The 15,205-nt window shown below is 36.1% G+C and overlaps 1 protein-coding gene across 1 annotated transcript in view; it reads left to right on the plus strand.

The window, feature by feature from the left end:
- Window positions 1-15,205, plus strand: part of LOC139733877 (3'-5' exoribonuclease HELZ2-like) — a 70,473-nt gene that overhangs the window by 48,357 nt on the left and 6,911 nt on the right. The window contains exons 26-27 of the mRNA XM_071644712.1: window positions 121-410; window positions 1,902-2,098. Coding sequence (XP_071500813.1) covers window positions 121-410; window positions 1,902-2,098 — 487 coding nt within the window. The remainder of the gene's footprint in view (window positions 1-120; window positions 411-1,901; window positions 2,099-15,205) is intronic.

Here is a 15,205-nt window from a genome sequence, read left to right on the forward strand (position 1 = left end):
ATGTGGTTGAACAGACCATGCTATATTGATTGAGATACTGTTATTGATTTTCATTTATTCATAGTTTCATACCATGTCTTGACTATCATTGACCATGTAAATTTAATACTGTCATATCAGGATACCTGAAGAAATTCCAAAAAGTCTCAGTGGTTCGCGTCTATGGCAAGGTCATTGAGAACAAGGCATTCCCAGTTCCTGGGGAACGCAGCTTCATGGCAAAGTGGTCCAAGAATGAGGCAGACATGCCACCAGATCTACAAGACATCAGTTTGCACTTCAGAATCCGAGAGCCAGGAAATCCCCTAGCCAAGCAGATCCAGTATTGGGAGAATCGATTTGCCCGCTTTCCAGAGCTCATCACAGAGGAGGATATCAAAGATTACAAATCCACTGTGACCGAAGCTATGGTAACTCAGCAATTCATATATTTCAAGTCTATTATAAAGTATATTATGAAGTATATATCATAATGCTCAAACAAAGGCTGCTAGACATGTGTGTTTAGGGGCATCATTTGTCTGTAAAGCACAAAACTGTAACCATGTCCAAGTTATCCTTGGCTTGATAGCTGTAATATTACAAGTTATTGTTGGGCATTGATGTTTTCCTTTATGTGCACTCTGTCTGATATTGATGTTTAAAAGGTATTATGGTGTTTATATATGTTACAGCAGAATGTAAAACAATAATGATATCCTATGTATTTAAGCCCCCCCCCCTTTTTTTGCTGTACTTATTGTCATGTATAATTTAGAATACATCTACGTTGCATCTGCATTGAGTAAACGTGTCGTTTGTGGTTACTATAACCCAACAATAATCTTCATTCTGCCTCTGCAACAAAGTGTTACTGGAGGCATTATGTTTTTGGGTTGTCCATCAGCCCGTCTGCCCATCCATCCATCGCTCTGTCCATAATGCAGTTTGTGGTGACGTAACTTTGCCATTTGAGGTGTCCAAATGGATCTTGGCATGTGTATGTAGGAGTGGGCGAAGCTGCGCCCATCAACTTGTGGACGCACATGCTTGCAGTCGAAGGTCATAGGTCTAGGTTAAATTTTCCTCATATTTTTGCAATGCCTGATGGTATTTTCTAGAAACTTAGAGCATTAGCATGTACCAGATAAAGATGTTTGAGGAATTGTTTTGGGACATTGGGGTCCAAGGTGGAAGGACAATTAAAAATGCTACATTTTCATTTGTTCATGAAACTCTGTAGTACGTATGCACATATTACCTGCCAATGATTCTCTTTGAAAGTTTTGGTTCATGGGTACAAGTATCAAATGTCAGGTTGAAATGCTAAAATTACACAGTTTACTCCTGAAATTACACTCCTTTCTTCATGCCTCATAGATTACTTGCCGGACACATTTGATTTAACTTGATAGATATACATTTATTAGTGTACAATGTTACAATGACTCTGTAGGGGAAGGTTTTCTCTAAGGGCAGTCAAAGGTCAAGGTCAAAAGGTCTATCTAATCATGTAAAACTGTTGTCACACATTGTTCAGATGTACTGTAGACCTACAATGTATAGGAAGAATAATGTGATATAGTGGAGGCATTTCTGGTTTCACCAATTACATTGTACAATGCACTTGACTTTACAAAAACCAATAGGAATTGCCAGTATATACATTGTATATTATAGAAAATGTTATGTGTGTCTTTATGGCATTGAAGTTTATTTTGAGCAATTAGTTCCATAAGTATATATGCACATTTATAGTTATACACTGTGCAGTTTGTTTTCTTTGAATCTGTATTGATAATAAGCATGTGTTATTGGAAATTTAATTTCATATGAATTGAAAGTAGTATCTGTGCTGTTGTGCATTTATTGGATGATAGTAATTTAAATCTGATTTTTTTTTTTTTTTTTTTTTTTTACAGAAGGATGAGCTCAAGCAGCATGACATTGTGCTGTGTACATGCAGCGCAGCTGGGTCATTTCGCATTCAGAAATTTACCTCGGCAATGCAGGTCATCGTCGATGAAGCTGGAATGTGCAGCGAGCCAGAAACGATGATCCCACTTGTCTTCAACAAGCCAAAACAAGTGGTGCTGATTGGTGATCACAAGCAGCTGAGGTACAAGGGGCAGTATTATTGATTCTGAACCATCCCAACCTCCAGACTTTTGGCAGGATACTTTGAAACTGTCTTTCTAATATTCCTAACAAGGCTGTGTTTTGCATGGCAGAGTATAAATGACTTGAAGTTCATGGTCTACCATTACATATGTTCTCATATAGTTCTGTCAAAAACTGAGAGGGTTAGTACAGGAGAATGCTGGATATAAGTAGCACAGTAATAAACTTAGAAAAGCACTCATGGAGCGCAGACCTCTGCCAAGCAGCTCATTCTCACCCATTATACATGCATGCTGAAAATCAGCCAATTCAAGTTTCAAGTTTATTCATTTTTCTTCCTTCCTTACAATATAATATACATTGAATGTGTCAATTAACAAGAGAATAACAAGCATACAAATATAATAGAATACACTGGTTAAAGCAGAAAAAAAAAGAAGAAAGACGAGGAGACCCTATAAAAAAGCAGAGCTTGTGAAATTAGGGGTCCTCATAATTAAAAAGAGTATTAAACAACTAATTAAATACAAGAGTTTCTTAAAAAAAAACTATAAAACTATAACAAGCAAGGGGATATAGGTAGAGAAAAAAACTATTTGCAAAAGGGACATAACATAAAACAAACACAAAGATAGAGAAAAAAGAAGGAAGGAACATAAGCAAGTAAATGAATGATGTAATTCACAAAACAACAAGGGGGGGGGGGGAATAGATAAGTTGGTTACAACTGAGAAGACAAAAGAAAGTCTGCTGTTCTCTAAACAAAGGTTATGCAGCAACAAAATAAGGAACTGTTTAGAATACCATAATTAAAAAAATGGCAACACAGCAATTTAGAGTGTAAGTTTACGAGTCAACCGAATAATTACTTATAATGTAACTTCAGTTTACGCTTAAAGACAGATATACTGACAGCACAGGTAATGCTCGAATCTAAAGAATTCCAGAATCTGAGTCCAGTACAAACTAAAGTATTGGAAGTAAATGTTGTCCTTGCATGAGGTAATTTTCCAATATACAGTATGTCCCAAAAAAAATTACAACGGGAACCCCCCCCCCCCCCCCCCCCGCAATGATATCTTTAAGAATAGTGAATCAATCTGAATACAAATTCAGGGTATGAAACTATAACTCATTGCCCACATCTTACAGAAAACCCCATTCGATTTGCTTCAGTGGTCAAAGAGAAATGAGGAATTTTGTAGAGGATTTTTTTTTTTCCCCCTTCCACAGGGTTCCTTTATTAAATAATATCATACACACAAATATATACAAAAAGAGATATGTATGTACAGCTGTACATGCAGATTTAACACATGATATTCTTGGCCATTCTAAATACAATAAGAACAGCAAACAGTTACAAAAATCAATTATAAATTGCAAATTCTTTTCAAAGTGTCAGAAAATTACCTGACAAATCATTTCATAAGAAAACACAATCAGAAACATTTAATAAAATGTAACTACTTTTTCATAAATTTCTTTTCTTTCAGATTTGTTTTACATATATACTTTTCCATATCATAATAACTTTTTATCACTGACATGATTTGTTCAAAAACTGGCAAACAATTTTTGCATTTGGCTGTAAAAATTTCTTTCCTTACTATAATCATAATGCAATTGAGGGCACTGTTATTACGTCCATAAAAACCAAATAATTTATTTTGATTTGTAAGCTTAATATGAATACCATTACGGGACAGCCAAAGCTCAAGTTTTGACCATATTTCGTTTGAATATATACAAGAACAAAATATATGCATAATTGTTTCTTCGCTGTTATTACAAAAAGTACATAAATTATCTGTTACTAATTTAAATCTCAATAAAGCGTCTTTCATATAAAGAATTCTATTTAGCATCTTGAACTGAAACCATCTCATGTTTACATCGACAGTTGAATAAAAGGGAATTTGGTAATAAAAACTCCAAATGATATTGTCAAAATCAAACTCCTGTTTCCATTTTATAAGACTTTTACATTCCTTTGTCTTCTGTTTCAAGAAAGCCTGGTAGATATGTGCACAACCTTTTTTCACTTTCATTATTAAAAACAATGTTTCAGGGATAATACATGTAGGTTCCATAATCTTAGGTATGACATTTTTATTATAACCAATATAACCAAAATAGCATTACACAAACCATAATATTGAAGAAAGTTTACTTGTACATTGTATTTACGTTGAAAATCAAAATATGAAATTTTCCATCTGTTTCTAGAACATTGTTAACAAAACGTACCCCCTTAGCACACCATGACTTATAATAAATTACATTATTATCAACTTGTATTTTAGGATTGTTCCAAAGGGGTTGACATGCGATATTATCTACAATGGACTGAGTTAGATCTGAAAAGGCTAATAATACCTCTTTCCAAAATGGGTTGCGCATTGAAATGGCTAATTCTTTGTAATGTTCAGCCCCCATGAATAAGTGGAGAGATGTGTATGATGGAGGCAAGAATGATTGGAACATATGTAAAGTGAGATTTTCGTTACTTGGATAACAAAAGAATCTTCTTATCCATGATATTCTGAGTGATTTAGAATGTCTAAAAATATCTGTCATTTTAACCCCACCATCACTGTATAATTGGCACATTTGTTTCCTACTTATTTTATCAGGTTTATCGTGCCATATAAATTTATAAAAAGATCGGTTAACATCATTCATAATTTCTAATTTTGGTTCTGGAAGAGATAAAAGCAAATAATTCAGTTTGGGTATCAATAAAGATTTTACTATCGTTACTCTCCCTAAGGGAGTCAATGTTCTTTTCAGCCATATCGCTATCTGACGTTTTATCTCTTTAACCTTTTCTTGATAATTGTGATTAACCATTTCAGATAATTTAACTGAAAAATCAATGCCCAGGTACCTGAAATATCCTTCAGATATCCAGTTTAATTTGTACTCGTGTAAAATCTCTTTTTTGAAAGTTCTAATCTTCCCAATCCATATTACTTGAGTTTTAGTTACGTTAATTTTGAGGTTGGACATATTTGCAAATTCATTAAAGGACAAGTTCACCTTCATAAACATAAGGATTGAGAGAATGCAACAATGTTAGTAGAAAACATCAGTGAAAGTTTGAGGAAAATTGGACAATCGATGCAAAAGTTATGAATTTTTAAAATTTTTGTGTTGGAACCGCTGGATGAGGAGACTACTACAGCTTGTGAGTCATATGCGTACAACAGTATAAAGAAAATATAAAGAAAATTCAACATATTTTCACTTTTTTCACATAATAAAAGAGCACTTGACTTGGCTCTTTCTAAAGGCACGGGGAATGATATTACCCATAACATTTGTCGGTAACGAGTCGGGGGAATGTGAACTTTTTTCATAAGATGAAATTTTGTGAAATTCTCTTTATATTTTCCTTATATTGTTGTACGCATGTGACATCTAAGTTATTCACACACTGCAGTAGTCTTCTCATCCAGCGGTTACTGCACAAAAACTTCAAAAATTCATAACTTTTGAACGGATTGTCCGATTTTCCTCAAACTTTCAATGATGTGTTCTACTAATATTGCTACATTCTCTCAATCCTTATGTCTATGAAGGTGAACTTGTCCTTTAAGTATTGTAAGAGTACTTTGTAAATCCTGGGTTGAACCGTTGAGTGTCAAAAGGGTATCATCTGCATATTGCAAAAGTTTGAGCGATTTCCCATTCATATGCAATCCAACTAAAGAATCCGAGTGTCGTATTAGGATACCAAGTATTTCACTGACTAACAAAAAGAGGTAATGGGGGACAAAGGACCTCCCTGGCGACACCCTCGTCCTATTTCAAATCTATCTGTACAGTATCCGTTCACTAATACACAAGAGGATGCATTTGCATAAAATAACTTGATCCATTTCTGTACAGATTGACCGAAGTGAAAAAAATCCAGGACCTTGAATAGAAAAGTATGCGATACGGAATCGAAAGCTTTTTCGAAATCGACAACAAGAAGCATGCCTGCTATATCATTTAATTCAGTATAAAGTAGCGTGTCATATAATAGACGTATATTTTCGCCAATGAAGCGACCACTCAAAAATCCTGTTTGATTTTCATGTATTAAAAAAGACAAAATGCCCTTGAGTCTATTTGCAATACAACCGGATGCCAATTTGTAAACTACATTCAGTAAAGTGATCGGGCGCCAATTTTATAACAAATGTCTAGGTTTATTTCCTTTAGGAATCAAGGTTATTATTCCCATTTTTTGTGAGTTTGACAATTGTCCTGAGAAATACGCATAATTCAGTGATCTTACCAGAAAGTATTTAATATCTTCCCAAAAGTAACGATAAAATTCTACAGTAAAACCATCCCATTTTGTAGAGGATGTCGGGATTCTCTTTTGTCCAAGTTCTGTCTATTATTCACGCACTAGAGCATTGAATTGCTAAAATTGGAAAAATTAGACTCAACAATAGACAGAACTTGGACAAAAGAGATTCCCGACATCCTCTACAAAATTCCTCATTTCTCTTTGACCACTGGAGCAAATCGAATGGGGTTTTCTGTAAGATGTGGGCAATGAGTTATAGTCTCATACACTGAATTTGTATTTAGATTGATGCAATATTTTTAAAGATAACATTGCGTAGGGCCCCGTTGTAATTTTTTTTGGGACATACGGTACATGTAGAAACCTTTTGTTTACTTGTATGTCATCAGCTTCCAGCCTTGCCCCCAACCTCAAATATGCTGGGCTTGAACTCCAAGTTCATTGACCCTATCTGCAAAAAGATCAAATGTGACCGTGCACCTCAAAACGAACATAAAGTCGCACACACTGATTTTGCGTGAGGACTGAAAATAAGTGAAATGGGTCAACCTAGCCAAACTTGACTTTTTCATATTTTCTGAAAGAGCGGGTCTTCTTTTACATTATGCTAAAATTTGGTATCATAAAACGGGCAGGAAAATGTGTTTTTTAGCAGTTTATCTCGAACATTTTTGGTAGAATAGTGTGATTAGGTGTGTCTTTAGAATCCCTTTTTCATTTCTGAAAAACCTTGTCCACACTCTTCACTTTCAACTCTAATAACTTTTGAAAGGATAGTGCTACTGCTTTGAAAGTTGGCATTAATTATGGACAGAATGTGTTAATGAGGCATGCTTAATTTCAGTTTAATCTGATAATCCCTTCATTGTTGTTACTCTGGTGGTTTACTTCCTGTTTTTTGTCCCATTCATTGCACAGCCAGCACGGCTTGGTAAAGATTAAGCGCTTGAATAGACACTGTACTTCAGAGCCTCTTTTCTCAGTTCACACTTTTCCTGAGTTTGTGCTTTCTTTCCAATATTTAGATAGGTTAGGAGAGTCCATTTGATTTGAGTTATACGTCATTTTAAAGCTTAAAGTCTGCTCTTTCAGAATATGGTCTTAACTAAAAATTAATGTCTGGCGACTTATTGTTTGTTTTGAGGTGCAGGGTCACAAATATCCTTCAAAATCCGTAAAAATTTCCAAATCACTACCAAAATTGAATCATCTGTTCCTTGTGTCATTACCAGCTTTTCCTGCAAGAGTTTCAATCAAATCCGTTTGGAAACAACTTTTTCATGCCTCCGCCATGAAGTGTTGCCAGAGGCATTATGTTTTCGGGTTGTCCGTCCTTTCGTCCGCACGTCCGTCTGTAATGAATTTTGTGGACTGCGTAACTATAAAACCATTTGAGGTATCTTAATGAGACTTGGTATGTATATGCATGAGTGGACAAAATTTGCACCTATTAACTTTTGGGTGCACATGCTAAAGGTCAAAAGGTCAAGATCAAATGCTCAAAACTTCACTATTTCCCTCTTATCTATTCAATGCCTGAAGATTTTTTCTTCTTGGTGTACTCTACATGTAATACCAAATAAAGATTCTCCAGAGAGAGTTTCAAGTCATGAGGTCATCTCAGAAATGGTTCAAGGTATCTTCATCTAACTAAGTATATGTGTATGTACTGGCAAGCAGTGATTATCTAGGGAATGTGGGGGTCATGGATCAAAGGTCAAGGTCAATTCCTCAAAATTTCACTATTTCCCTCATATGTAATACAACTGTACCTGCAGGACTTTTCTTGAAACTTGATATATACATGGATTTCTAAATAGAAATTGGGAAGTTTCTTGCCCAAAGGTTAAAAGTGCTAAATTTCACTTCTTCCTCCATATCTTGAAAGTGACTCAAGGTATCATCATGCAACTTTGTACATATTTATGCATATTCTACTCGACTGTGATTCTCTTGGGAAATTTAGGGTCTTAAGGTCAAAGGTCCACAGGATCAAAGGCCAGGTTAAAATTCAAAAATTTTACTATTTGATACACTTATACTGAAATTACTCGTTTTTTTTTCATACCTTGAAAATTACTAAATGCATAGACTTGTAAAAGGGTCAAAAGTCAAGTAAAAATCCTCAAATCCCCAAATACCTGCGCTCTTAGGCAGACGTAAGTATAGCCATCCATCCAATTAAACCTAGTTCAAGGAAAGTGAACATACAACACATTTGTGGCAAACCTGTCATTTTGATGTTTTGCCAGTTATGTGAAACTGTCATCACGCAGTGTCACAACATTGTACTATTAGTCTGGTAGGAATGGGGGGTCCCCATGCACCCTCCGAACACATTTTTTTAACTTACTTTTTTGTAACCCTTAGGGTGTCTAGTTGATGGAATTTTTTGTTCCCAAGAAAAAATCGTGTCCCATGGGGGTCATTGGCGGCCATCATGGCAGCCATCTTGGATTTTCAGGGAAAATCATGAATTTCCATAACTTTTGAACTACACAGCATACAATAACAAATAAAGCATTTCTTCAGGGTAAATGTGACATGAGGAATCGATTGAAATGGTTATTTACATGATTAAAGCAGGTTTGAAACAAGAAAAGCCTACAAATATGAAAATTTCAGTGTCATTTACAGCGAAAAATACTCAAGTAGTTAAACTTTTGAATTACACAACATACAGGGACAAATAAAACATTTCCTCAGAGTAAATACGACATGAGGAATTGTTTGAGATAGTTATTTACATGATTAAAGCAAGTTTCATACAAGAAAAGTCAAAAAAAGTGAGAAAAACCAGTGTCGTTTACTCTAGTAATTGACCAAACAGTCCATTTACATACATGTAGTATAGGCCTACATGACAATCTCATACCTCATAAGAGTGACTAACCACTTTGTCTTGATAGTCTTGTAGGAATGTGGGATCCTCATCATCCTCCTTTTTTGTATCCCTTAGGGTGTCTATTAAATGTTTGGGGTTTTTTTGCAAGCAAAAATTGTTTCCCATGGGGGTCATTGGCAGCCATCTTGGATTTCGAGGAAAATCATTTATTTCTATAACTTTTCAACTTTCCAACATACAAGGACAAATAAAAAAAAAAATCTTCAGTGTAAATGTGGTATGAGGAATCGATTGAGATCATAATTTACATGATTAAAGCAAGTTTGATACAAGAAAAGTCCAAAAATATGAAAAATTCAGTGTCGTTTCCATCAAAATGTACACAAATAGTTCAACTTTTGAACTATACACAACATACAGGGACAAATAAAACATTTCTTCAGAGGAAAGGCAGCATGAGGAATCAATTGAGATGGTCATTAACATGATGAAAGCAAGTTTGATACAAAGAAATGTCCAAAAATATGAAAAATTAAGTGTTGTTACTCTGGAAAGTGCCCAAATGTTTCATGTTACATACATGACAAAATGCACACCTCACAAGAGTGACTAACCACTTTGTGTTTAGATCACTGCCCAAATAGGCCTATTTTGTTTTGTATCAAAACATTTAATAGAATCTGAAGAGAAAATTTATTTCAAGCATTGTGATCCCTCACTTGGTGAAATTGAATGAAGGATTTAAGCACTATGGCAATTCATATGCAAACACCCTTAAAATAAGTGGTCAAAAAAGGTCACACATGACAATAATGTTGATCACAACACTTGAAAGTGACTAATGGACAAACATAAAACTTGAAATGAAATTTAACACTCTTTGTGGGAGTTCAATTTCGTTTCATTTTGTACTTAAAACGAGTTTGAGTTGGGACATTTTCATGAAAACAGTCACTGTGCTAAAATGTTCAATCGATTTCAAAAATGTAGCTGCCAAAATGTTTTCATTTAAACTTATTTAAGGCTGGGTTAAAAAAAGCACTTCATTCAAATGTACATGTATTTGTGTAAAGCTTATTGTCCGAAAACAAAGAGAAAATTTTCACTTGACAGCCGGAAATCTACCCTGTGAAAAGGGACTGTTATATCAATGTGGATTGCTGCTAATTTTATTTAGGAATATTTGCATATGAATCGCTTTTCTGCTTACATTCTGTATTCAAAGTCAACAAAATAAAGTTCAAATTGATTGGAATTAAGTTTTCCTTCAAATTCTGTTAAAAGTTGTCTGATACAAGACACAACATTTAAGCTATTATCAAAATACAAAGTGATTACATCTGTGGCGTGTGTATATGCTTGGCTACAGCTCGTTATTTTGAAGGCTCTTTAGTCCTAAGATTCGTTATTCCGAAGGTTCATTGTTCCGAATTTCATTTTCGGATTAACCGATCTTCGGAATTACTAACCTTCGGAATAACACCACAAATTTTCGGATTAACGAACCCTTTTTCATTTTCGGATTAACGAACCCTTTTTCATTATCGGAATAACGAACCTCTAGGTATCGGGAATTTGCGTGTTTCGGATTAACGACCCTTCGGAACAACGAACCTTCAGAATAGCGAACCTTCGGAATAACGAACAGCACCCATATGCTTTCCATGAAGTACGTAATTAACATATATTGAAAAAAGATAAAGTAACACAGTATGACGTCCTTTGTAACTGTACAAACCACAGAAGCGGTAAGCGATATGTCAGCTTTTCATTTCACACTTCTGTAATATCTAGTCATTAACAAAACCATCATCGTAATCAATGTCTAGCTCCTCCTATTCATCCTCCTTCATTTTCTCCGTAATTTTCTGAAGCAAGTCAATGAAGGAGGTGGGAAAGATAGGGCCACTTGACCACACTGGCTCCATGATACCAAAGGCTGTCTTCTGCCATCCTTATCCAGAATCAAAGGGGTCATATATACAGAGCACCAGAAGATTGGCTGGTCAGCTCTCCTTAAGATGGTAAGGCGATGGATCACACATTAAATGTGTGAGATAAGGTTGTCTCTTCAAGGTTGGAGCATGGAGAAATCCACTTTGGAGTTGATCGTCATTTGTTCGCCCTCTCCCACCATCTGCCTCAGGATGATGCTGCTGTTAATAGACTTCTCCCAGGCCTCATGGCCATACATTTGGCATGCGAATGCTCCAATCTCATCTGTCACCTCTGGCTCTACAGACCACCCATCACCAAGATTTATGAGGGGGGGGGGCAAAAACATTGGTACATTGTAAAGTCATGTTCTAAGATTTTAGCAGTGTTTATTATAATGTAATATTGAACAATTTACTACATTTCAGTAAAATATTGCTGAAATTGTAACATCAGACTACTCTCACCTGAATGTTGTGTGGTACATGTGGTTGCTTTGTAGATTCTTTAGGGGTCCAACTTTGCCCCAACCCTTGAAGGCACTTGTTACATCTTCCCCGGTAAACACATGTAGTCCAAGTATTGTGGTACAGTAGTCAGCTCCCTTTGATTCTGTATGCCAGTTCACCGACATTTACAATCTGGCAATGTTCGACAGTCCGTTTATCAAGGAATATGAGGGTGACGGAGTATAAGCATGGTGCAAGAGGATCAAGAAAATGTCTGTGTCTGGCGTCCTCAGCTGCTTTGTACCCATGCTCAGTGGAATACTCAAGATAGAACACTACCCTGGTGTCCATCTCCTGGTTGGACAGCAGCTCATGGATAGAGCTGATTGTTCCCTGGGACGCATCATTGTGTGAATAGAAATAATGTAACAGGAATCACTTGAGCTTCAGAGAATGTGATTTCTGTTACATTCCTTTTGTTTACACAATGATATGTTCCAGGAGACGATACGCGATATCCATGAGCGGCTGTCTAACCAGGAGGATCAGACGGACACAAGGGTCGTGCTCTACCTCAAGTGCGCCACTAAGCTTGGGTACAAGGTAGCTTTTGTGAGGACTCCAGACACAGACATTTTCAATCCTCTTGCTCCATGCTTAATCCATCGCCCTCACTTCTACAATGTAGTATCTTCCTTAATAAATGGACTGTCAAGTATTGCCAGATTGTGAGTGTCAGTGAAATGGAATGCAGAATCAAAGGGAGCTGACTACTGTACTACAATACCTGGACTGCAAGTGTTTACCGAGGAAGATGTAACAATTAAGTACCTTCAAGGGTTGGGCAAGGTACGTTGGACCCCTAGAGAATCTGCAAAGCCACCCCATGTACCACATAGCATTCATGTGAGAGTAGTCTGATATCATAATTCCAGAAGTATTTTACTGAAATAAGTAGGTTGCTCAGTATAATAATAAACACGACTAAAATCTTAAAATATGACTTTATTATGTACCAATGTTTGTTTGTTTTTTCCTCAGAAATCTTGGTGATGGGTGGTCTGTGGAGCTAGAGGTGACAAATGAAATTGAAGCATTTGCATGCCAATGTATAGCAAGGCCCGGGAGAAGTCTATTAATGGCGTCTGCAGCATCATGCTGAAGAAGATGGTGGGAGAGGGCGAGCAACTGATGACCAAATCCAAACTGGATTTATCCATGCTCCCACCTGGCAGAGGCAACATTATCCCACACTTTCAATCTGTGAACCACCACCTTGTCATCTTTAAGCGAGCTGACCAGCCAGTCCTATGACGCTTTTACCCCTTTGATCCTGGACAAGGGCGGCAGAAGACAGCCTTCAGTATCATGGACCCGGTGTGGTTAAGTGGCCCTTTGCTTCCCACTTCCCTCATCGACTTACTTCAGAAAATTACTGCGTAGATGGAGGTTGATGAAGAGGAGCAGCCAGACATTGATTACAATGATCGTTTTGATGATGACTAGAAATTACAGAAGTGTGAAACCAAAAGCTAACATCGCTTACCGCTTCTGTGTTTTGTATAATTGCACAGGATGAGAATCCAGAATACTTTTGACAAAGTGAAGTCATATTGTGTTACTTTTTCTCAATATACGTTAAGTCCAAACTTCATGGAAAACATACACAAGTCACAAAATGTGACTAACCACTTTGTCTTTTGATCATAGCTGAAATATGTTGTCTTGTTTCAGGCAACTTTTAAAAGAATTTAAAAGAAAAGTTAATTTCAAACAATTTGGAATTTATTCTGTTGAAATAGAATACAGAATGTAAGCACATAAGCGGTTCGGTTCGTATGCAAATATTCCAAAATCATTTGCCACAATCCACATTGATATAGCAGTTTCTTTTCACAGAGTTGATTTCTGGCTGTCAAGTGAAATACATATGTTTATTTTCAGACAAGAAGGCTTTGGACAAATACGTTTGAATATTAATCCACTTTTAACTTAATCTTAAATAAGTTTTAATGATAACATTTTGGCACCTTAATTGTTGAAATCGACAGAGCATTTTTGCAGAGTGATTGCTTTCATGAAAATACCCCAACTCAAACTCTTCAAATACAAATTAAATGAAATAGAATGCACAAAAAAAGTATTCAATTTCATTTTAGGTTCTATATTTGTCGATCAGTCATTTTCACATGTTGTGATCAAAATTTGTATGTTCACCTCTTTTTATCTGCTATTTTAGGGGTATTTGCATATGGATTGCCATATTGCTTACATTCTTCATTTGATTTCAACGAGTGAGGAGTCAAAATGCTTGGAGTTGATTTTTTGAAGATAATGTTGAATGTTCTTTTTGATACAAAACACCATATCTGAGCTATGATCTAGAGACAAAGTGTTAAGTCACTTTTGTGAAGTAGTTTGTGTCATGTACAATTGTATATAAACGGATTATTTGGGTACAGTGTAAACGACACTGAACTTTTCATATTTTTTACTTTTCTTGTATCAAACTTGCTTTCATCATGTAAATAACCATCTCAATCAATTCCTCGTGACAAATTTACCCTGAAGAAATGTTATATTGTCCCTGTATGTTGTGAAGTTCAAAAGTCATAGAAATTAATTATTTTTTCTCGCAAATCCAAGATGGCCGCCAATGACCCCCATGGGATATGATTTTTACTTGAAAAAAATCATATAGACACCCTAAGGGATACAAAAAGGAGGGTGCATGGGACCCCCCCCCCCCATTCCTACCAGACTGTTAAGACAAAGTGGTTTAATAGTCACTCTTATGAGGTATGAGATTGTCATGCGCGTATATGGACTATTTGGTCAATTTCTCGAGTAAATGACACTGGTTTTCCTGGTATTTTTGGACTTTTCTAGTATGAAACTTGCTTTAATCATGTAAATAAGTATCTCAAATGATTCCTCATGCCGTATTTACTCTGAGGAAATGTTTTATTTGTCCCTGTATGTTGTGTAATTCAAAAGTTTAACTATTTGGGTATTTTCGGTGTAAATGACACTGAAATTTTAATATTTTTAGGCTTTTCTAGTTTCAAACTTGCTTTAATCATGTAAAGGACCGTTTCAAATCAATTCCTCATGTCACATTTACCCTGAAGAAATGCTTTATTTGTTATTATATGCTGTGTAGTTCAAAAGTTATGGAAATTCATGATTTTCCCTGAAAATCCAAGATGGCTGCCAAGATGGCCGCCAATGACCCCCATGGGACACAATTTTTTCTTGGGAACAAAAAATTTCATTAACTAGACACCCTAAGGGTTACAAAAAAGTAAGTTAAAAAAATGTGTTCGGAGGGTGCATGGGGACCCCCCATTCCTACCAGACTATATAGACCTAGTAGGAGAACCATGCATTATGACGGAGGCATACCAGTCGCCATAGCAACATTTCTAGTCTGAGTCATTTTGGGAACAAACAGACCAATGGCGATGATCACAAACCTCCTCCTTCCTTGGCGGAGGTAATAAAGCAAGTACATGTGTAAGATTCAGACAAATAGAGATGTGAACAAAAGATTAGGAGCAGGTAACCTCC

Source organism: Diadema antillarum, unplaced genomic scaffold, assembly GCF_040938485.1.
Source record: "Diadema antillarum isolate AM-2024a unplaced genomic scaffold, OU_Dant_1.0 scf00000003, whole genome shotgun sequence".
Lineage (NCBI taxonomy): Eukaryota > Metazoa > Echinodermata > Echinoidea > Diadematoida > Diadematidae > Diadema > Diadema antillarum.